Here is a 25,136-nt window from a genome sequence, read left to right as displayed (position 1 = left end):
TCTAGCCATCCTTGTAGGTATGAAGGGATATCTTATTGTTTTGATTTGCATTTCTTTAATGACTAATGAAGTTGAGCGTCTTTTCATGTCTTTATTGCCCATTTATATATCTTTGGAGAAATGTCTATTCATATCCTTTGCCCATTTTGTAATTAGGTTATTTTTCTTTTTATTATTGAGTTGTAAGTATTTTTTATATATTCTAGATGAAAATCTCTTATCAGATTTATAATTTGCAATTATTTTCTTCCGTTCTGTGGGTTGTCTTCTCACTTTCTTGATGCTGCTTTATAATTATGAAAAGTTAAATAATTTCCACTTAAAACAATTGATGTATATAAGGAGCAATGGGACTCCTTTTAATTTTTGTGAAAGATTGTAAGATATATCACACTCCCTAATTACATTGTATTGGCTTCATAACAAGTCTCTTCATGAAGATTTGAAAAGTTATGGTTATTTTTGTTATAGGCTAATGGAAGAACGGAGAGAAAGAATTAATAACTTTTTGAGCGAACTAATAAAAGAGAAACTTGACAATGAAGATTTGATTATTGCCAGAGATAGTGCAGAAGCTGAAGCTGAATGGGAAAAAAGAGAAAGAGAAAAATACGAAAAAAACAAAGCGGAATTAAAAACGATTGCAGAATATAGAGCCATTGTGGTAAAAATTCAATTATGACAAATAAACATAAAAAGACAAATTTAAGTCCTTTCCACTGTGCTTTCCATCTCCCTGACCAAAAACTGGAAGAAATTTGAAAAACAGTGCATAAATTATCTTTTTATATTCTTGAAATCAAATCATGTTTACTCTAACAGATGATGGCATGATAATTATAAGTAAGATATTTATAGATGTAAAGTAATAATCTTTGCTGTTTCAGAACCATCTGAAATGGAAAGATTATTAAGACAAACCAAATGAAAATTACCCTATTGTGTTTCTGTATTTCTTAATCTTTCAAAAATTGTCTCCTGGATGATTGACTATTACAACATTTAAATTGAGTAGTTTACAAACCTCATTCTAATTAATCTATCACATACAAATATTTCCCTACCTTGAGAAGATCTTACTTTTGTATTGCTGTATTTTCTTTTATAAACCTATAGAGATTGGTCTTCATCACTCTACTTGTGTTTTCATTGGGTGTTTCCTGCTATTCAGGAAATAGAACAAAGCCAAAGTAAACCGGCCACATGGGAACAAAGCAGGTGCATACAATATTCTACTCCTCCATCACTCCTGGCTGACTCTGGTTGGAGCTTTCTAACTCCCATGCCTTAGAGAACACTGTATGTTAAAACAGGTTTTAATTTTTTCCCCTTTGCCTTTTAACATCTAGATGAAAAATAAAGAGGAAGAAGAAAGAAAAAGAACACTAGAAGGTAAAGAACAACTGCTGGCTATCATGAAAGCAAATCAGATTTTCATGGAGCATGAAAAGGAGAAAAAATGCAAAGTTGATAAAGAACGCAGAGAAATTCAAGATGCCCATATTCAGCAAATGGTAATTATTCCTAAATGTTTATACTTATTTAGCAATAAATACAGAATTTATGCTACTTTTCTACCTCCTAAACAGTCTCCTTTCTTAAGAACAAATGGTTGTTATGATTATGACACAATAAATATGCCAAAAAATGTGGAGAATTAGTTTTGTTATCTGTATTGAACATTCCATACTGTTTGTCTTTTGCACAAGTATTTATCCTTCTGTGTCTACTGTGCTTTTTTAGATATTAAAGAGAAACAAATGCATATGACAAGCCATGAAACTGATCTTTGTTTTACTGTTTTACCCTTTATAACTGTTTCCCAGACACTATGTTGATTGGGTTTTCATAGGTTTCAGATTTGAGATAAGTGGGAGTAACAGCTTTTAAATGTATGGACGATCTGTCATCCATTCATTTATGACTAAAACTTGTTTTCCAAAATGGCTGTGCCATTTTCCATTCCTACCAGCAGTGCATATAAGTACAAGTTGTTCCACATACATACTAATACTTGGTATTATCATCCTTTTTTTGCAGTTTTTTAAAGATATATTCACACTTCATACAATCCTTCCAAAGTATATAATCAGTAGCTGATAGTATCATTGCATAGTTGTGCATTCATCACCACAATCAATTTTAGAACATTTTCATTACTCAAAAACAAAAACATTCCATACCCCCTAATTTGCCCCCCATTATTGATCCCTAGCATTGGTGTGGTACATTTGTTACTGTTGATGAAAGAATATTAAAATATTGTTAACTGTAGTCCATAGTTTACAATAGGTGCATTTTTCCCATTTGCCACTCTATTATTAACTCCTATAATAGTGATATATGTTTGTTCTAGTTCATGAAAGAACATTTTAATATTTGTACTATTAATCACAGTCATTGTCCACCACAGGGTTCACTGTGTTATACAGTCCCATGTTTTATACTTTAGCTTTCTTTCTAGTGACATACATGACTATAAACTTCCCCTTTCAACCACAACCACACACATAATTCAGTGCTGTTAATCATACTCACCATAATGTGCTACCATCACCTCTTCCCATTTCCAAATATTTAAATTCAACCTAGTTAAAAATTCTGCACACATCAAACATCTGTTCCCCATTCCCTACCCAGATTCTATCTCCTGGTAACCTATATTCTAATCTCTGTGAGTTTACTTATTATAATTAGTTCATATTGGTAAGACCATACACTTTGTCCTTTTGTGTCTGACTTACTTCACTCAACATAATGTGCTCAAGGTTCATCCATTTTGTTGCATGCTTCAGGAGTTCATTCCTTCTTACTGCTGAATAATATTCCATCATATGTATTTACCATATTTGGTTTATCCATTCATCGGTTGATGGACACTTGGATTGCTTACATCTTTTTGCAATTGTGAATGATGCCATTATGAACACCAATGTGCAAATGTCTGTTTGCATCCCTGCTTTTGGTTCTTCTGGCTATATACCTAGTAGTGGGATTGCTGGATTATATGGCAATTCTATACTTACCTTCCTGAGGAACTGTCAAACCATCTTCCACAGTGGTTTTACCATTTTACATTCCCACCAAGAGTAATTGAGTGTTCCTATTTCTCCACATCCTCTCCAACACTTATACTTTCCTATTAGTTTAATAGTAGCTGTTCTAGTAGGTATGAAATGATGTCACATTGTGCTTTTGACTTGCATTTCCCTAATAGCTAGTGAAGATAAGCATCTTTTCATGTGCTTTTTAGCCATTTGTATTTCCTCTTTGGAAAAATATCTATTCATGATTTTGCCCATTTTTTAATTGGGTTGTTTGTGGGTTTTTTGTTGTTGTTGTTGTGTTGTGTTGCAGGATGTCTTTATTTATTCTGGATACTAAACCCTTGTCAGATAATGTGTTTCCAAATATTTTCTCCCTTTAAGTAATCTGCCTTTTCACACTTTTGACAAAGTCCTTTGGAGCACAGAAGTTTTCAGTTTTGAGGAAGTTTCATTTATCTCATTTTCTTTTGTAACCAGCACCTATCACAAACATCTTGAAGATGTTTCCCTACATTTTCTTCTAGGAGTTTTATGGTCTTGTCTCTTATGTTTACGTCTTTGATCCATTTTGAGTTAATTTTTATATATGGTGTGAGATAGGGGTCCTCTTTCATTCTTCTGCATGTGCATATCTAGTTCTTCCAGCACCATTTATTAAAGAGACTGTTCTGTCCCAGTTGAGTGGACTTGGGAGCCTTGTCAAAAGTCAATTGATGAGTGAAGTTAGCCAGAAACAAAAGGACAAATACTGTATGGTCTCACTAGTATGAACTAACATTAATGAGTAAACTGTCAGAGTTAAAAATTGATAACACAGGCTATCAGGAGATAGAAAGAGGGTAGAGAATCAGGCATTTGATGCTGAAGGACTACAGAATGTTCAGCAGGATTGATTGTATGGATCCAGAAATAGATAGCATGATACTGTGTGATGGTAGCACAAAGAAATCTGTGAGTAAAACTGAAAGAGGTGGGCTAGGGGCATGTATGACACCAACGGTAAAGACAGATGGGACTGTATAACTTAGCAAAAACTGGAGTGGTCAGTAACTGTGACTAAATGTACAAATATAAAAATGTTTTTATGTGTGGGAGAACAAATGAATGTCAGCCATGCAGAGTGTTGAAAAGGGATGGTATTGGGGAAAAAATATAATCAAAGCAAATTGGAGTCTGTGGTAAACAGTAATGTTGTAATATGCTTCCATTAAATGTAACAAAGGCAATATACCAAAGCTAAATGTATATGAGAGGGGGATGTAAGGGAGGGATATGGGATTCTTGGTAGTGGTATGTTGTCTGACCTTACTATTATATCGTATTATAAGATATTTTATTTTTCTTTTTATTATCTTTTTTTATTATTTGCTAAAAAACACTTTTTTTGGTAGTAATCAATATGTTCAAGTGCTGACTGTGGTGATAAATGCACAACTTTATGATGATACCATGAACAACTGATTGTATACTGTGGATGATTGTATGGTATGTGAATGTATCTCTATAAAATTGTAGGAAAAAATAAAAATAGGGATAAAAGTCCTGAAAAAAACATGGAGAGAGGGATGTACCTATTTACTGTTGATGAGGAGGCAGAATTTGTGTAGCCTTTCTGGAGGTCAGTGGGGTGGTTCCACAAGAAGCTAAGTATGTGGGGGCCATAAGGTCCTGCAGCCTCACTATGGGGTATGTACTTGGAAGGTCTGAGAGCAGAGATATGAATGGACATTTGCACACTGGTGTTTTTGGAGGCAATATTCATGATTTGCAATGGGTGGAGGTGGTGGAGGTGGCCTAAGGGTACATCGACTGAGGAACAGAATGGTGAACTGTGGTGTAAGCATATGAGGAAATATTGAGCAACTACGAGAAGGAGTGAAGCTGTGAGACACGCAATGAGGTGAATGGATCCTGTAGACAGCATTTTGAGTGAAGTACTCCAGAAATGAAATGATAAACATTATAATGTCTCACCAGTATGGACTAACTACAATGTGTAAACTCAGAATTGAATCTTAGAGCACAGCTTATCAGGGGAACAATTGTTGTAATGGTTCCTAGATTGTAAGCTCTTACAGCAGTCATATCTATTCCTGAATTGTAATGGCTGTCTCCAAACTCTGAGATGCTGCTCTCTTTGTGTATAACCTGATCGGTCTCTGGGTCGTTGGGTATCTGTGTGACACCTGAAACTCAGACCTAAAGCTCGGCAGAAATGAATGTCAGTATTAGTGCATACAACAACTGTTAAAAAAAAAAAAAAAAAGCTGAAAAAGAGCCCAGACTTCAATTAGAGATATGAATGAGGCAGATCTGGTTAAGACTAGGGCAAATCAGGCCAAAGGGGTAAAAGGTTGAAACTGTGTGTTAAGACTTCAACTTCCATGTGAGACCAAGGGAAAAGATGTTTATTTGGTGCAGGATCTATATTTTCTAAACAATATGACTTCTACAGTCAGTTTGTTCGAACACCATAATTACATGGAACTTTGAATAGGAAGTGAGATCTGGTAGGTTTGTATAGGTTAGTGTCAAATAGCGACATAGCCCAGAGAATAAAAATTCACATGCGGGACCCCCCTGAGGAGCTGGGGGAAAGTGTGGAAGTGTTGGACTTCCTCACCTGGATTGTTGATCTTCTCACAAACATTGAGGACTGACAGTTTGTTATGCCGAGCCCTCTATCTTGGGGCTTGCCCTCATGAGGCTCATTACTGCAAAGGAGAGGCTAAACCTGCTTATAATTGTGCCTAGGAGTCTCCCTCTGAGTACCTCTTTGTTGCTCAGATGTGGCTTTCACTCTCTAGCTAAGCCAACTGGGCAGATGAACTCACTGCCCTCCCCACTATGTGGGACCTGACTCCCAGGGGTGTAAATTTCCCTGACAACGCAGGATATGACTCCCAGGGATGAATCTTGACCTGACATCATGGGATTGAGAACATCTTCTTGACCAAAAGGAGGATGCAAAATGAAATGAAATAGTTTCACTGGCTTAGAGATTTCAAATGGAGTTGAGAGGTCACTCTGGTGGACATTTTTATATACCATATAGATACCCTTTTTAGATTTTATTGTATTGGAATAGGTGGAAGTAAATACTTGAAACTATCAATCTCCAACCCAGTAACCTTGACTCTTGAAGATGATTGTATAACAATGTAGCTTACAAGGGGTGATAGTGTGACTGTGAAAACCTTGTGGATCGCACTCCCTTTATCCAGTGTATGGACAGATGAGTAGAACAATGGGGACCAAAATGAAATGAAAAATAGGGTGGGATGGGGGGATGATTTGGGTGTTCTTTTTTACTTTTATTTTTTATTCTTATTCTTATTCTTTCTGGTGTAAGAAAAATGTTCAAAAATAGATTGGGGTGATGAATGCACAACTGTATGATGGTATCGTGAACAGTTGATTGTACACCTTGGATGACTGTATGGTATGTTAATATATCTCAATAAAACCAAATTTAATTTTTTTAAAAAAGTTAATTGACCATAGATATGAAGGTCTGTTTCTGGACTCTCAATTTGATTCCATTGATCAATATGTCTACCTTTATGCCAGTGCCATGCTGTTTTGACCAGAGTAGCTTTGAAATATGCTTTAAAGTTAGGAAGCATGACTCCTCCCACTTCATTCTTCTTTTTCAAGATGCTTTTGGCTATTTAAGGACCCTCATCCTTCCAAATAAATTTGATAATTAGCTTTTCCATGTCTGCAGAGTAGGCTGTTGGAATTTTGATTGGGATTGCTTTGATTCTATAGATAAATTTGAGTAGAGTTGACATCTTAATGACATTTAGTCATTAAACGTTTAGTCTTACAATCCATGAACACGAAGTGTCTCCATTTATTTAGGTCTTTTTAAAATTTCTTTTAGCAATGTATTCTAGTTTTCCGTGTACAGGTACGTTACATCCTTTGTTAAATTTATTCCTAGATATTTTATTCTTTTATTTGCTATTTATTGTAAACGGAATTTTTATCTTGATTCCCTTCTCAGATTGCTTGGTACTTGTGTATAGAAATCCTACTGGTTTTTGTGTTGATCTTTTATTCTGCCACTTTGCTGACCTTGTTTTATAGCTCTAGTAGCTCTCTAGTTGCTCTTTCTAAATACAGGATCATGTTGTCAACCAATAGGGAAAGTTTTACTTCCCCTTTCCTATTTGGCTGCCTCTTATTTCTTTTTCTTGCCTAATTTCTCTAGCTAGAACTTCGAGCACAATCTTCTTCCAAGTAAAGTGAGGGGCTGTGTAATAAAATAGCTTTCTGCTGATCTGTGAGGGGTACGACAGATCAAAGAAAGACTCAGCTTGGTGAGAAAATAAGCAGATTTATTAGGGGGCTTGCAGGGGTCCTTGTCCTCAGTGGCAGTAGGAGAGAGCACTTTCTTAGATCAGTTGTCAGCACTGACCAGAGGAGAGGGCAATGTTTTATAAGATTTGAGCAAAGGGAGGTGGGGTTGAGGCATTGGTGCAGTGTGGTTGGCTGTGTATGCATTCAAATTAAGGTTTACAAGTTGGCCTGTCAAGCTTCTCCAACACTTTGTGTTTTCTTCCTGGGCATAACTTCTGATGAAGTGCCAGTTCTTCTACAGGGCATAGTTTCTGACATCACTGCTGTTTTTTCCTCAAGCTAAGATTTACTGCTTTACTGATAGGGGAATATCTGTTCTCTAGGGCTTGTGGGAAAGGGAAGAGGTGGTGGATAATGCAAAAGTTCATTTATGTTACAATGTTGACAGTGGGCATCCTTGTCTTGTTCCCGATCTTAGAGGTAAATCTTTCAGTTTCTCACTGTTGAGAACGATGTTAGCTGTGGATTTTTTTTATATGCCCTTTATCATGTTAAGGAAGTTTCCTTCAGTTCCTCTCTTTCAAAGTGTTCTTATCAAGAAAAAGGATGCTGGGTTTTGTCATATGCCTTTTCTGCACCAATTGAGATGATCATGTGGTTTTTCCCTTTCAATTTGTTAATGTGGTATATTACATCAATTAATTTTCTTATGGTGAACCAACCTTATATACCTGGAATAAAAACCATTTGGTCATGGTGTATAATTCTTTTATTGTGCTGTTGGATTTGATTTGCAAGTATTTTGTTGAAGATTTTTACATTTATATTCATTAGAAAGATGGGTCTGTAATTTTCTTTTCGTATAGTATCTTTATCAGGCTTTGGTATTAGGGTGATATTGTCTTTATAGAATGTGTTAGGTAGTGTTCCCTCCTCTTCAATTTTTGAAAGAATTTGAGCAGGATTGTTGTTAATTCTCCTTGGAATGACTGGTAGAATTCACCTGTGAAGCCATCTGGTCCTGGGCATTTCTTTGCTGGGAGGTTTACAATGACAGAGTCAATCTCTTTACTTGTGATTGGTTTGTTGAGATCTTCTATTTTTTCTCCAGTCAGTGTAGGTTGTGTGTTTCTAGAAAATTGTCCATTTACTCTAATTTGTTGCCTAATTTGTTGGCATACAGTTGTTCATAGTATCCTCTTATGATCCGTTTTATTTCAGTGGTAATGAAACCCCTCTAATTTCTGATTTTATTTATTTGCATCTTCTCTCTTTTTGTCTTTGTCAGTCTAACACTTTGTCAGTTATACTGATTGTCTCAAAGAACCAACTTTTGGTTTTATTGATTCTATTGTTTTTTTTCTCAATTTCATTTATTTCTGCTCTGATCTTTGTTATTTCTTTCATTCTGCTTGCTTTGGGATTAGTGTGCTATTCTTTCTCTAGTTTCTTCTGGTGTTCAGTTAGGTCTTTGATTTTAGCTCTTTTTTCCCTTTTAATGTAGGCATGAGGGCTATAAATTTCCCTCTCAGCACTGCCTTCTCTGCATCCCATAAGTTGTGATATGTTGTGTGCTTGTTTTCATTGGTCTTGCAATATTTACTGATTTCTCTTGCAATTTCTTTTTTGGCCCACTTATTATTTAAGAGCATGTTGTTTACTTTCTAATATAACCTGTATGAGTCAGCTTATTTAAGCAACATGGTTATATGGAACCTAGAATGAAGAATGAGATCTTGTTATTTTGTACAGGTTAATGTGATACCCTGATGCATCCCAGAGTATTTTGGGCAGAAAATAAAAAAGCATTTGCAAAGTCCCCTTGAGGGACTGAGGAAAAATGTGGAAATATTAAACTTCCTCACCTGGGGAATTCCTGATATACTCACAAGCATTAAGGAATCCTAATTTAATAAGTCAAGGCCTCAGTCTTGTGGCTTGCCCTTATAAAACTTATTCCTGCAAATGAGAGCTAAGCCTACTTATAATTATGCCTAAGAGTCACCCTCAGAGAACCTCTTTTGTTGCTCAGATGTGACTTCTTTCAGCCACCTCTGCAAATAAACTCACTGTCTTCTGCCCCATATGGCACATGACTCCCAGGGATGTAAGTCTCCCTGGCAACAAGGGTCGGGACTCCCAGGGATGAGTCTATCCCTGGCATCGTGGGATTGAGAATGATGTCTTGACTGCAAGGAGGAACAGAAATGAAAAATGTTTCAGTGGCTGAGAGATCTCAAATACAGTTGAGAGATCAATCGGGAGGTTATTCTTCCACATTATATAGACATTCCTTTTTAGTTTCTGGTGTATTAGAATAGCTAGAAGGAAATACCTGAATCTTTTGAATAGTAATCCAGTAGACTTGATTCTTGATGATAATTTTATAATTATATAGCTTTTATCTTGTGACTGTTTGATAGTAAAAACCTGGTGACTGACAGTGTGTATGGGCAGTGTCTGGGCAGATCAGTAATAAAATGACAAAAAATATTTTTAAAAAAAGAGCGTGTTGTTTAACCTCCATATATTTGTGAATTTTCCTGTTCTCCACCTATTATTGATTTCCAGCTTCATTCCTTTATGATCAGAGAAAGTGCTTTGTATAACTTCAATCTTTTAAAATTTATTAAGACCTATTTTGTGCCCTAGCTTGTGGTCTATTCTGGAGTATATTCCATGAACACTTGAGAAGAATGTATATCCTGCTGTTTTGGGGTGCAATGTTCTATATATGTCTTTAGGTCTAGTTCATTTATCATATTATTTAGGTTCTCTGTTTCCTTATTGATCCCCTGTTTAGATGTTCTATGTATTTATGAGAGTGGTGTGTTGAAGTCTTCCATTATTGTTGTAAAGATGTCTTACTCCCTTCAGTTTTGCCAGTGTTTGTCTCATGTACTTTGGGGCACCCTGGTTAGGTGCATAAATATTTACAATTGTTATTTCTTCTTGGTGAATTGCCCCTTTTAAAATGTATAATGTCCTTCTTTATCACTTAAAACAGTTTTGCATTTAAAGTCTATTTTGGCTGATGTTAGTATAGCTTCCTCAGGTTTTTTTTTTTTTTTTTGGTTGCTACTTGCCGGGAATACCTTTTTCTAGTCTTTCACTTTCACTTTCAACCTGTTTGTATCTTTGTGTCTATAATGAGTCTCTTGTAAACAGGATGTAGATAGATCACATTTTTTTTTTTAATCCATTCTGCCATTCTGCGCCTTTTGATGGGGCGTTTAATCCATTAACAGTCAAGTGTTATTACTGTAAAGGCAGTACTTCAACCATATTATCCTTTGGCTTCTATTTGTCATATCTATTTTTTCTCTCTTTTTGTCCTTTTTTAGAATGATAATCTTCATTTCTGTACTCTCCTATTAGCCCCTCTCTCCTGTCTTTTCAGCCTGCAGAACTCGCTTTTGTATTTCTTGTAAGGCAGGATTCTTCTTAATAAACTCTCCAGCTTCTGTTTATCAAGGAATATTTTAAACTCTCCCTCATTTTTGAAGGACAACTTTGCCAGATAAAGAATTCTTGGTTGGCAGTTTTTCTCCTTCAGTATCTTAAATATATCATACCATTGCCTTCTCACCTTCATGGTTTCTAATGCAAAATTGGAACTCAGTCTTATTTGGCTTCCCTTGTATTTGGTGAATTGCTTTTCTCTTGCTGCTTTCAGAATTCTCTATCTTTGGCATTTGACAGTCTGATTAGTATGTGTCTTGGAGTAATTCTGTTAGGGTTTATGGTTTTTGGGGTACATTGGCTTCTTGGATTTACTTATACCTTTTTTAAGGGTTGGGAAATTTTAGCCATTATTTCTTCAAATATTCTTTCTGGCCTTTTTTGCTTCTCTTCTCTTTCTGGTACACCCATAATGCAAATGTTTGTGTGCTTCATGTTGTCAATCATTTCTCCGAGACCCTTCTCAAATTTTTCCATTCTTTTCTCCATCTGTTCTTTTGTCTGTTGAATTTGGATGCTCTGTCTTCTAGCTTGCAGACCATATCTGAAGGGTCCTGGGAGAGGGTCAGGAAAGACTCCAAAAAGCCCTTTTATTTTTTTCCTTCCAACTCACCAGGGTGCACATTTTGGCCTGCCCACAGATGGTGCTCTTTGGTTGCTTATTCTCCTCAGCCCTACAAAGACTGGCTGTTATGACTGCCACTTCTGGCTCTGACACAGTCAAAACGATGGAACTTGGCAACATCTGACTGGGACAGGCTGGAGCTTCAGGTTCCCACATTCTAACTTTGCCAGATAATATCTGGCTCAGTGTTGAACTGTGTCCCCCTCTGTATTTGGGGTGGAAGGTCCCTGCAGCTGTCCTAGGCCTCCGCCAACCCCCAGGCAAGGATTGCCCCCCGCCCCCACTGCTTCCCTCTAGAGTGGGGCAACAGCACCCGGAGCTGTGAATGGAATTATTCAGTTTCTGACCATGATTTCTCAGTCTCTTCATCCTGCACTTCCCTGTATGTTGTACAGAATTCGCCTGGTCTCTGGAGCCCTAAAACAGTTGACTCAGATAGTTTTTGCGTGGCTACTCACTGCTTTTGGGAGAGAAGTAGGTTCTGCTGCTCTTCCCCAGTCCTCTGTTTTCTCATCATCCTTTAATTTTAACTATTCTAGTGGCTGTTAGTGGTATTGCATGGCTTTATTTCACATTTCTCTAATGACCAAAGATATTGAACATCTTTTCAGGTGCTTGTTAGCCATTTGTATTCCTTCTGCTGAGAAGTGTCTGTTAAAACCTGTTACCATTTTTCAATTGGATTCTTTGTTTTCTTATTGATTAGTTTTAAGAGTTATTTATAAACCCTAGATAGAAGTACTTTGTCACATATATATTTGCAAATATTTTGTCCCTATCTGTGGATTGCCTTTTCATTTTCTTAATGGCATCTTCCTGAACAACAGTTTTTTATTTGGATGAAGTTCCACGTATCAATTTTTTTATTTTGTGATTTATGGTTTTTGTGTCCCTGCTAAGAAAACTTTGCTTAAACTAGTCATAAAAATTTTATCCGATGTTTTCGTCTAGAGGTTTCATGAGTTTGCTCTTATATAGGTATATTTGATCCATTTTGAATTACTTAGGGTATGAGGTAAAGATAAAAAAAAATATACAAACAGATATTCAGTTATTCCAGCACTATTTAATGAAAAGATTATCAATTGTCTACTGAATTACCCTGGAACTTTTGTGAAGAATCAGCTGAATATGCAACTGATTTATTTCCGGTCTCTTGATTCTGTTCCATTAATCTGTATGTCTAGCCCATACACTCACACCATTACTGTAGCTTTATAGTAAGTTGTTGTAATCAAGTAGTGTAAGTCCTCTGACTTTGTTCTTTTTAAAAATTGTTTTGTTATTCTAGGTGCTGTGAGTTTACATATACATTTAGAATTAGCTTGCCATCTGACTTTGTTCATTTTAAAAATTGTTTGGTTATTCTAGGTGCTGTGAGTTTATATACATTTAGAATCAGCTTGCCAGTTTCTACAAAAAAAAAAAAAAAAAGGCCTGCTGGATTTTGACTGGGACTGCATTATTAACTATATAGATAGAACACTTTGGGGAGAATTGGGAAAACTATTTTGGGGAGAATAATTAGGGGGAATGCTGTAGCAATATTTAGTCTCTATATTCATGAACATCATTTATCTCTGTTTAGTTCTTGAATTTCTCTCTGCAATGTTTGCAGTTTGGGGTGTACAGATCTTTTACATTTTTTGTTAAATATATTCTGGTGTATTTTTATGTCCTTGTGAATGAAATTGGTTTTGTAATTTGGATTTAGATTATTTGTTGATAATATATAGAAACAGTTTATTTTGTGTATTGATTTATATCCCACAGCCTTCCTAAATTCACTTATGACTTCTAGTAACTTTATTATAGATTCTTTAGAATTTTCTACATATTTGATCATGTCATCTGTGAAAAGACAATTTTAGTTTTTCCTTTTCAAACTTATATCTTTAGTTTTCTTGCTTTAATCAACCAGTACAATACTGAATAAAAGGGCAGAGTGACATCTTTGCCTCATTCCTGATCTTTCACCATTAAAATATGATGTTAGCTATTTTTGTAGGTGTTTTTTATCAGCTTGAGGAAATTCCCCTCTCATCCTAATTTGCTGAGTGTTTGTTTTTTTTTCACGAAGCATTTGAATTTTGTCAAATGCTTTTACTACATCTATTGAGATGATCATATGAGGTTTCTTTGTTAGTCTACTCTGTTAGTCTATGTGGTATGTTTCATTAATTTATTTTTAGATATAAAACCAACCTTGAATTCCTGAGATTAACACCAATTAGTCATGGTTTATTAGCCTTTTGATATATTGTTGCATGAATTGCTGATATTTTGTTAAGGATTTCTGCATCTGTATTCGTTAGGAAAACTGGTCTTTAGTTTTCTTGTGATGTCTCTGTCTGGCTTTGATATCATGTAATATTGACCTTGTTCAAGTGTCTTTCCTTCTGTTTTTCCTGAAAGTGTTTGTGTAGCATTGGTATCAGTGCTTCTTGTTCTCTGTGTCATTGATTTCTGCTTTAATCCTTGTTATTTGTTTTCTTCTACTTGGTTTAGGATTAGTTTGCTGTTCATTTTCTAGCATCTTCAGTTGTTCCATTAGTTCTTTGATTTTAGCTCTTTCTTCCTTTTTAATGTATACATTTAGAGCTATAAATTTCCCCCTCATTACTGCCTTTGCTGCATCCCATAAGTTTTGATATGTTGTGTTCTCATTTTCATTCGTCTCTATAGATATTTTGCAATCTCTCTTGCTATTTCTTCTTTAATCCACTGATTGTTTAGGAGTGTGTTGTTTAACCTCCAGATGTTTGTGAATTTTCTAAGTCTCTGATGGTTATTGACTTCTAATTGTATTCCACTGATCAGGAATGTGCTTTGAAAAATTGCAATCTTTTTAAATTTATTGAGGCTTGTTTTATGCCCCAGCATATGATCTATCCTGGAGAAAGTTCAGTCAGCATAGAGAAGAATGTGTATCCTGGTGATTTGGGATGTTGTTCTAGTTTGCTAATGCTGCCAGAATGCAAAACACCAGAAATGGATTGGCTTTTATAAAAGGGGGTTTATTTGGTTACACAGTTACAGTCTTAAGGCCATAAAGTGTCCAAGATAATGCATCAACAATTGGGTACCTTCACTGGAGGATGGCCAATGGCATCTGGAAAACCTCTGTTAGCCGGGAAGGCACGTGGCTGGCGTCTGCTCCAAGTTCTGGTTTCAATGGCTTTCTCTCGGGATGTTCCTCTCTAGGCTTCAGCTCCTCAAAAATGTCACTCTTAGTTGCTCTTGGGGCATTTGTCCTCTCTTAGCTTCTCCAGAGCAAAAGTCTGCTTTCAAAGGCCGTCTCCAAAAATGTTTCCGTAAGCTGAAGTTCCTCTCTCAGTTCCAGTGCATTCTTCAAAGTGTCCCTCTTGGTTGTAGCTCCTCTTCAAAATCTCACCCTCAGCTGCACTGAGTTCATTCTGTTTGTCAGCTCATTTATATGGCTCCAGTGATTTAATTTAGACCCACCCTGAATGGGTGGGGCAATACCTCCATGGAAATCATCCAATCAGAGTCATCACCCACAGTTGGGTGGGGCACATCTCCATGGAAACACTCAAAGAATTACAATCTAATTAACACTGATACCTCTGCCCACACAAGACTACATCAAAGATAATGGAGTTTTGGGGGACATAATACATTCAAACCAGCACAGATGTAATGTTCTATATATGTCTGTTAATTCAAATTCATTTATCAGATTGTTTAGGTTTTCAATTTCCTTATTGGTCCTCTGTCTGGTTGATCTATCTATAGGAGAGAGTGATGTACTGAAGTCTCCCTCAATTATTGTGGAAACATCTATTGCTTCCTTTAGTTTTGCCAATGTTTTTCTCATGTATTTTGGGGCATCTTGATTGGGTGCATGGGTGCATAGACATTTATGATTGTTATTTATTCTTGTTGAATTGTCCCTTTTATTAATATATAGTGACCTTCTTTATCTCTTATAACATCCTTGCTTTTAAAGTCTATTTTATCTGAGATTAAAATTTCTACTCCTGTTTTCTTTTGGCTGTAGCTTCCATGGAAAGTTTTTTTCATCCTTTCACTTTCAATTTCTTTGTGTCCCTGTGTCAAAGATGAGTCTCTTGTAAGCAACATATTGATGGTTCATATTTTTTAATCCATTCTTCCAATCTATATCTTTTAATTGGGGAGTTTAATACATTCACATTCACTGTTCTTACTGTGAAAGCATTTCTTGAATCAGCCATCCTATCCTTTGGTTTCTGTTTGTTAAATATATTTTTTCTCCTCTCTCTCTCTATTTCCTTTAAGGTACCCTTACTAAATCTCTTTAGTTCTGAACTCTTCTCCATACCTCTCCCTCCTTTCTTTGTTTCTCTGTTAGTAGGGCTCTCTTTAGTATCTCAAGTAGGGCTGGTCTCTTATTTGCAAATTCCCTCTGCATTTGTTTGTCTGTGAAGATTTTAAGCTCTCCCTCAAATTTGAAGGAGAGCTTTGCTGGATAAAGAATTCTTGGTTGGCAATTTTTCTCTTTCAAAATTTTAAATATTTCATACCACTGCCTTCTCATCTCCATGGTGGCTGCTGAGTATCACGGCTTAGTCTTATGTTGTTTCCCTTGTATGTGGTGGATTGCTTCTCTCTTGCTGCTTTCAGAACTTCCTCCTTCTCTTCAGCATTTGACAATCTGATCAGAATATGTCTCAGAGTGGGTTTATTTGGATTTATTCTGTTTGAAGTTTGTTGAGCATCTATGATTTGCATATTTATGTTGTTTAGAAGGGTTGGGAAGTTTTCCCCAACAATTTCTTTGAGTACTCTTCCTAGACCTTTACCCTTCTCTTCCCCTTCTGGAACATCAATGATTCTTATATTTGTGCACTTTATGTTGTCCATCATATACCTGAGATCTATTTAGATTTTTTCAATTTTTTTCTCCATTCTTTCTTTTGTACTTTCAATTTCCATTCTGCACTCTTCAAGTTCACTTATTCTTTCCTCAGCTTCCCCTAATCTAATACTGTGTGTATCCAGAATCTTTTTAATTTGATCAACAGTTTCTTTTATTTCCATAGGTTTGTCTATTTTTTTTTTATTTATGCTTGCAAATTCTTCTTTATGCTCGTCTAGGGTCTTCTTCATGTCCTTTATATCCTGTGGCATTATGTTGTTGTTTGTGGTTACTTCTTTGATTAATTGCTCCAAGTACTGTGTCTTCTCTGATTTTTTGATTTGGGTGTTTGGGTTATCTATATCTTCTGGTTTCATCATGTGCTTTAAAATTTTCTGTTGTTTTTGGCCTCTTGGCATTTGCTTATCTGGATAGAGTTCTTTTAGGATATGCAGGCTTTTTTGAACAATTATCTATTATTTGTCAGAGCTACAGCTTGGTGGAGTGTACTTTCTCTGACTTACTAGCAGATGGCGCCTCCAAGCCACCTATTACCCTAAAGCCCGTTCTCCCCAACTTCATCTGTGCAGTGAGTGGGGGTCCAAATCTTGTGAGGGTCCAATCAATGCACCAGATTTCCATGTGCATTTGGTGCAGCCAGCCCTGAAGGTGGAGGGTATGCCCTGTGCAGTTAGGGAGGGAAGGTGGCTTTAAAAGTCAAATCTCCCAGCCATTTCTGGAGACTTAAAAACTGTTGCATGAGCCCAACTCTTTGGCTCAGACTCCCCACAGTCTCTCTCGGTCGCAGGCCCACAAGTCCCTGGGATTGGTGTAGGGCCCTTGGGACTTAAGCCATGCCCTCCGCGTGCCTCCACAGAAGGAAACCTGTGCAATGTCACAGGTGAGCAAACTCTCCTAGGGAAGCTCTCAGCCACGGCACTGCACAGGGGCATTCCCAGGCCACTGAGAAGATGGCTGACTGGGGTGTGGTAATTTCCCTCTTCTGCAGATGTCCACCTTCCTAGCTCCAGAAACATTAACTGCTGGTGTGCGAAAGGCTATTGTCCACGCCAGATACTGGGGCAGGTGCCCAGGACATGGAAGGCACTCCCCACCATACTCGACTGCGTGGCTCTCACTGCTGGATCCACAGCCACTTGGGATTTTTAAACTAATCCATCTCCAAACACCAGCCCCCAGTTTTTCCCAACTGCGGCGTGGCTGCTGTTTCCCCAGCAACCACACTCACTCGTTTCTGAGCGCAGACTCTCAGTTTCACCAAGTGCACAGTCCTTGTGGATTTAGCAGACCTCGTCCAGGTGGTGCAACACTGGAACTGGTATTCTGGAGCACTTTCTGCCTTTTATCTTGTGTTTTTCATGGAGAATTATTTTGCTCTGTCTCTCCTAATCTGCCATCTTGGATCATCCTGGATATCAGTGCTTCTGAAATGTTTGATAGAATTCACCAGTGAAGTCATGTGGACCTGTACTTTCCTGTGGGGCAAAGTTTTTAAATTACTAATTCAATTTATTTACTTGACATGTGGCTATTCAGGTTTTCTGTTTATTCCTGAGGCATTTTCAAGATTTGTGTTTTTCAAGGAATTTGTCCATTTCACCTAAGTGGTCAAATTTGTTCCATAAAGGTTTTCATGATATTCCTTTATTATCCATTTAAAGTCTATAAATTCTGTAGGGGTGATGTCCCCTTTTTCATTCCTAATATTGGTTAATTTGTTTCTTTCTGAGTCATTTTAAGAAAGACAAATCTAGTAAAGCTTTATTAATTGTATTGCTCTTTTCAAAGAGCATTTATTTTCCTCTTTTGTTTGTCCATTTCCTGTTTTGTTGATTTCTGTTCTAAGCTTTATTACATTTTTCTTTCTACTTAACTCTTAATTTCTTTAGAAGCTTATGTCATTGATTGTACACCATTCTTCATTTCTAATATAAACATTTGAATGGATAAGTTTCCCATAAATCCTGCTCCTTGTTAGGATCCCAAAAGATAGCATTTTACCTTTGATGATATCATTTTAGCCTTTTCTTACATTTTCTCTAATCTTATTGTGTCATTTTCTTTCTTTTTTTTTTTCTTCAAACTCCTTGTATTCTAAAACAAATAATACAATTTTGAATTGTGGCAGTAAGGCATAAAACTTTAGTTCATATTCATATGGTTGCTGTATTTCCTTATAAATTTCAATTTATTGTGGATGGATACCACATGTGGGAGACTGTTTATTCCAAGTTTTCGTTACTGATTTTGAACACATTTTAATATCAAGTATATTCATAAGTAGACAGAAATCACTCTAAGATCCTTATTAGTATTATTTTTTTTACAAACTCAGCATTTCTTCAAATGCTAGTATGAAGAAAATTACAGGCTAATTTCTCTTATGAATATAGATGCAAAAATCCTCAACAAAATACCAGCAAATCAAATCCAACAGCACATAAAAATAATTATATACCATAATCAAGTGGGATTTATTCCAAGTATGCAAGGGTGGCCCCAACATAAGAAAATCAATCAAGGTAATGCACATTAATAAGATGAAAGGAAACAAAAACATGATAGTCTTTCTTAATGCAGAAAGGCATTTCATAAAATACAGCATCCTTTCTTGATAAAAGCACTTAGAAAAATAAGAATAGAGAGAAACTTCAAAGGACATATATGAAAAACCCACAGCTAACATCATATTCAATGGTAAAAGACTGAAAGCTTTCCTTCTAAGATCTGGGACAAGACAAGGATGCCCACTGTCACAACAACTGTCATTCAGCATTGTACTGGAAGTTCTACCTAGAGTAATTAGGAAAGAAAAAGAAAGAAAAGGCAACCAAATTGGAAAGGAAGAAATAAAACTTTCTTATTTGCAGATGACATGATCCTATTATAGAAAATCCTGAAAAATCCACAACAAAGCCACTATAACTATTAAATAAATACAGCAAAGTGGTGAGGTACAAGATCAACATGGAAAATCAGTGGTGTTACTCTACATTAGTAATGAACAATCTCAAGAGGAAATCAAGAAACTTGTGCACAAAGGACTTCACGAAAATGAAAAGACAACCTACTTAATGGAAGAAAATATTTAAAGACCACATGTCTGATGAGGGTTTGATATCCAGAATATATAAAGAAATCCTTCAACTCAACAATAAAAAGACAATATGATTTAAAAATAGGCAAAGTGGACCCAGCATCGTGGGATTGAGAAAATCTTCTTGACCAAAAGGGGGAACCAAAATGAAACAAAATAAAGTTTCAGTGACTGAGAGATCTCAAATGGAGTTGAGAGGTCACTCTGCTGGAGGGTATTCTTATGTGCTATATAGACAACCCTTTTTAGGTTTTAGAGTGCTGGAATGGCTAGAGGGAAATACCTGAAGCTGTTGAACTGCAACCCAGTAGTCTTGATTCTTGAAGATGATTGTATAACTGTGTAGCTTACATGGTGTGACTGTGTGATTGTGAAAACCTTGTTGCTCACACTCCCTTTATCCAGTGTATGGACAGATGATTAGAAAAATCGGGACAAAAATTAAATGAAAAGTAGGGTGGTATGGGGGGAATGGAATGTTTTAGGTGTTCTTTTTTACTTTTTTTTTTTTTCTTTTTGAAGTAAGGAAAGGTTCAAAAATTGATTCTGGTGATGAATGCAGAACTATATGATGGTACTGTGAATAACTGTACACTGTGGATGATTATAGGGTATGTGAATATATCTCAAAAAAACTGTATTTTAAAAAATGGGGCAAAGGACTTACGTAGAAATTTCTTCAAAGAGGATATGCAAATGCCCAAAAGCACGTGAAAGAATGTTCAACATCATTAGCTATTAGGGAAATGCCAATCTAAACCACAGTGAGATACCATTTCACACCCACCAGAATGACTACTATTGGAAAAACAAAACAAAACAAAACAAAACAGAAAATGGCAAGTGTTGGAAAGGATGTGGAGAAACAGAAACACTCATTCCTTATTGGGGCGAATGTAAAATGGTGCAGCCACTGTGGAAGGCATTTTGGCAGTTCCGTGGAGAGTTAAGTATAGGGTTGCCACTTAACCCAGCAATCCCGCTTCTAGGTATATACCCAAAAGATTTGAAGGCAGGAACCCAAACAGATATTTGCACACCAGTGTTCATGGAGACATTATCCACTCTTGTGAAAATATGGAAGCCACCCAAGTGTCCATCAACCGATGAATGAAAAAATAAAATGTGTTATATACATAAAATGGACTATTTATTATTCAGCCATAAAAAGGAATGAAGTTCTGCTTTTCCTCTCTGGCTGCTTGAGGATCACCGGCCATCATGAATGACAGGGTAACCATCCGGACCAGGAAATTCATGACCAACCGACTTACTTCAGCGGAAACAAATGGTCATCGATGTTCTTCACCCTGGAAAGGCAACAGTACCTAAGACAGAAATTCGGGAAAAACTAGCCAAAATGTACAAGACTACACCAGATGTCATCTTTGTATTTGGATTCAGAACCCATTTTGGTGGTGGCAAGACAACTGGCTTTGGCATGATTTATGACTCCTTGGATTATGCAAAGAAAAATGAACCCAAACACAGACTTGCAAGACATGGTCTGTATGAGAAGGAAAAGACCTCCAGAAAACAGCAAAAGGAATGAAAGAACAGAATGAAGAAAGTCAGAGGGACTGCAAAGGCCAATGTTGGTGCTGGCAAAAAGAAGAAGTAAAGACTCTTCAATGACTTGATCCGTGATTGTGCAGATTTTACCAGAGGATTAATAAAACTAAAAACTTTGATATGTTTGGTTGTTTGAAATATATTTGAAGTTTACTGGAAGTGTTACAAAATCAGTTCTGCTGTTATGACAGATTTAGATTGATGCTCAGGGTTCACATTATCCCATTAAACATTCCATCATGAAAACTCAATCTAATGATGGGAGAGTGTTTGTCCTTCCTTTAGCTGCATGAAGATCTCAGGTGCAGAACGTTGGCAACATGGGATCATCGAGGCCAGGCTTGTGTGCATACCAGTGTGCACTTGGTCGGTCTCTGAAAGAGATCTGAATCATTTTTGGTCTTCTGGACTCCCAACTTATTGTTACTTAAATTGTCTGCTGATCACAGTGGGAATTAAAATTTCTAGAACACATTTCCATCATTTATCCTGAAGTAAACAGGATGTCAAAATTGAAAAAAAAAAAAAAAAAAAAGGAATGAAGTTCTGATACATGGAACAACATGGATGAAACTTCAAGACATCATATTGAGTGAAATAAACCAGACATAAAAGGAAAGATATTGTATGATCTCACTGATACGAAATAAATTGTATAAGCAAACTCAGAGTTTAGAATATGTGGTGTCAGGGGCCAGGGTAGGGATGGGGAATGGGAAGTTAATGCTTAAATTGTAGCGAGTTTCTATTTATGTTGATTGTAAAGTTTTGTTAATGGATAGTGGTAATGGTAGCACAACATTGTGAATGTAATTAACAGCACTGAATTTTATATGTGAATGTGGTTAAAAGGAGAAATTTTAGGTTGTATATATGTTACTAGAATTGAAATCTTAAAAATACATAAGCATTGAATCCTATTGTAAAAAACACACTCTAGTTAATAGTACAATTATAAAAATGTTCTTTTGTGAATTGTAACAAATGTACCACACTAATACAAGGTGTTAATAATAGGGTGGTATATGGGAACTTTGTATTTCATGCATGATTTTTCTATAAAGCCACAACCTCTCTAATTAAAAAAGAGAAAGAAAAAAGAGTATAGGGAAGTTTCTGTAAACTTAAAACTGCTCTAAAATTAACGTTCATTTTAAAAAATGCTACTATGAACATAAAATGAAAAGTCAACCAAAACTTCATAGAAATCTTAAGCTGTTAAAATCACCTCATCCATTGTAAATTAGCATAAACAACTAAAAGAAACATTTAAAAAATAAATATCAACAGTTAATAGAAACAAATTTTTGTAAAATTTTGATAAATTGGCTTTTGGTAGATTGCCTAACTTCTTTTTCCATCCAGCTCTTTGTTAACTTGTGCATTGGTAAATGTTACTCATTGTTCCAACTTCAAATTCTTTGGGAGAAAGAGTATGTAATGGATTTAATTTACTTCAGATATTCACTACTGATTTAATCTTATGTGGCTGGTTTATATGACATACTGGACTGACCCAGGGACTGTGGGGTTGAGTGAGTCTTAAGAATGGTGGATGTGTGGGGAACAATGATTGGTATATCTTCTACACCAATTGAAGTTCACATCTTATAAATGGTATAAACAGGATTCTAACTTGAGTTATTTGATTTTATCTAACTGAAACTTTTAACTATTTCCCTGTATTATTTAAAGATGCATTACTGAAGACTATTAAGGTAGGTTTCATTGAGCCACTACTTTGAGCATGGTACTATTCTGAGAAGTATGGGATGGGACAGTTTCTGAAATAAATTATAGAATATAGTTGTCAAATAGGTTTTGTAAAATATCAATGAGTTTAGAAAATTATACCTACAATTTCAAATGCTACATATATTTTAAAAAATTGATCTTGTTAACCAGTATTAAAATTGTATTTCCTTTCTTTCCTAAACAGGCCAAAAATCAGTTTAATGCAAAAGAAGCAAAACAAGCAGAAATAGATTATTGTAGACTTACCGAAGCTCTTGCAGTTGAAAAGGAGAAAGAATTTCAGGCTTATGCAAGAGAAGTAATTGAAGCTGAGTCCCAGTCAACAAATAAATATATTTATCCTCTTGTAAAAGCTGCACAGGAAGGACCTGGAGGTGGACATGGACCAGTTTTTGTGGACAGAGGTGGTGTAAGACCCAGCTATCAGACAAATGATATCACTGGAGTCCAGCTCCCTTTTTATAACTCTCATGGATCACAATGTAAGAATTTTCAAAAGTCTAAAAGGCGGCTAGGTTTTACTTGGTAGAAAATTTTTATTTTAAGATTTTATTTAAAAATTTTAAGACTGAGAAAGCAAAGTTGTAGCAAATATGAGCTACAAATGTAAATGAATTATATGCCTATAATTCCTATTAATAAAGGTGCTCTTCAAGTAAGTAAATTTATGTCTGATTTAATTGGTTCTTCACAATATTTCCATTGTGTATATAAAACCCCACATTAATTCATTCAAATTCTTATTTTTATTGTAAAATATGCATAATGTACGATTTACCATTTTAACCATTTTTAAGTGTACAATTTAGTGGCATTAAGTAGATTCACAATGTTGTACAGCTATCATCAATATCTACTTTCAGAACTTTTTTATCATCTGCAAGCAATCACTACTCATTTTCCCTCCCCCAAACCTGGCAATCTTTAATCTGCATGTTGTCTCTATGGATTTATCTATTCTAGACTTTTCATATAAATAGAATCATACAATATGTAATTGTGTCTGGTTTCTCTCACTTACGTTTTCAATGTTCATCCATGTTGTAGCATGTATCAGTACTTCATTTTTATGGCTGAGTAATATTCCATTGTGTGGATATACCACTTTTTTTTAAATCCATTCATCAGTTGAACATTTCAGTTGTTTCTACCTTTTGACTGTTGTAAATAGGGCTGCTATGAACATTTATATACAAATTTTTGTGTTAATACCTGTTTTTAATTATTTGGTGTATTAGGAGTGGGATTTGCTGGGTCATGTAGAAATTCTATGTTTAAGTTACTGGTGAACTGTCAAACTATTTTTCACAGTGGCAGAACCATTTTACATTCCCACCAGCAATGCAGAAAAGTTCCATTTCTCCACATTGTTTCCAAACATATTTTGAAGAGCCAGCAAGAAGTGGCAGAAACATCTTTATTGAAGCTCCAGAAAAGAATTAAAAAGGATTAAACACAACAGGGCAAGAACAGAAGCAAGAAAAAAACCTACTTAAAAGCAGTAGGATCTTGTGGTGCCCTGGCTGGCCCCTCCTGTACCTTTCCCTAGCTCTCCGAAAGTGGATCCCTGGTCCCAGTTCTGGAGGGAGCACAGGAGCCCTTGTGGACATACTGAGAGCATGTATGTGTGGCCCAATCTGTCTGGTGATAGTCTGAGGGATTTTGCTACACAGATCTAAACCTGTGTGTAGGAGGTGACTCATCAAGCTCTATCACAGAATGGTGTAGGAGAGCAGTCAAATTGTGGTGCCTGGGGCAAAATATTATTGGCTATAAGATATATAATGCAGTGCCTGGGACCAATGGGAAATTGTTTCCTAGGAAAGGGGGAACATGTATATCCACATAAATAGAGGAATTTCCAGGGCCTCATATACATGCCCAAAACAAGACACATATGCAGAAAAGATCAGGGAGAACCCTATGTTTTGGCCTGAAACTATTCTCCAAACTCACTGTATGGATAAGCCCTGAAGGAGGGCACTCACACAGGTCAATTTGCTAGGACTGGGAAAGGTGTTTTGTTTTCCTTTTTTCTTTTTCAGTTAGCTCCTAGCATTCAAGGAAATCTCTGTCATATCATTAGGTGGATACAGCTTAAGGGACAGACACCTCAGAATTTAAATTCCAGTGATAGCATATTAAAATACTAAAATGTCCAGGTTTCAACAAAAGGTTACAAACATACAAAGAAACAGGAAGCAATGGCCCAGGCAAAGATCAAAGCATCAGAAACCATTGATGAGGCAGAGCTGGAACATACCAGACTAAAGACTTTTTAAAAATGGTCCTAAATATGCTCAAAGAGCTGATGGAAAATATGGATAATGAACTAACAGAAATCAGGAAAACGGATGAATGGAAAGAGAATATCAATAGAGATGAAAATTA

General features: G+C 36.1%; 2 protein-coding genes across 2 annotated transcripts in view; both read left to right on the top strand.

The window, feature by feature from the left end:
* CCDC173 (coiled-coil domain containing 173) overlaps nt 1-23,480 on the top strand; it is a 68,227-nt gene extending 44,747 nt beyond the window's left edge. The window contains exons 7-9 of the mRNA XM_037849454.1: nt 472-664; nt 1,350-1,514; nt 22,930-23,480. Coding sequence (XP_037705382.1) covers nt 472-664; nt 1,350-1,514; nt 22,930-23,274 — 703 coding nt within the window. The 3' untranslated portion in view covers nt 23,275-23,480. The remainder of the gene's footprint in view (nt 1-471; nt 665-1,349; nt 1,515-22,929) is intronic.
* Nucleotides 20,673-21,107, top strand: LOC119544217 (40S ribosomal protein S24-like). The gene has a single exon (XM_037849456.1). It carries the CDS (start codon nt 20,707-20,709, stop codon nt 20,968-20,970), a length of 264 nt encoding a protein of 87 aa, XP_037705384.1. The 5' UTR covers nt 20,673-20,706; the 3' UTR covers nt 20,971-21,107.
* Nucleotides 23,481-25,136: the final 1,656 nt, after the last annotated feature.

Source organism: Choloepus didactylus, chromosome 9, assembly GCF_015220235.1.
Source record: "Choloepus didactylus isolate mChoDid1 chromosome 9, mChoDid1.pri, whole genome shotgun sequence".
Taxonomy (NCBI): Eukaryota; Metazoa; Chordata; class Mammalia; order Pilosa; family Megalonychidae; genus Choloepus; species Choloepus didactylus.
Note: the sequence above shows the minus strand (reverse complement) of the source record. Positions and strands in the feature narration are given on the sequence as shown.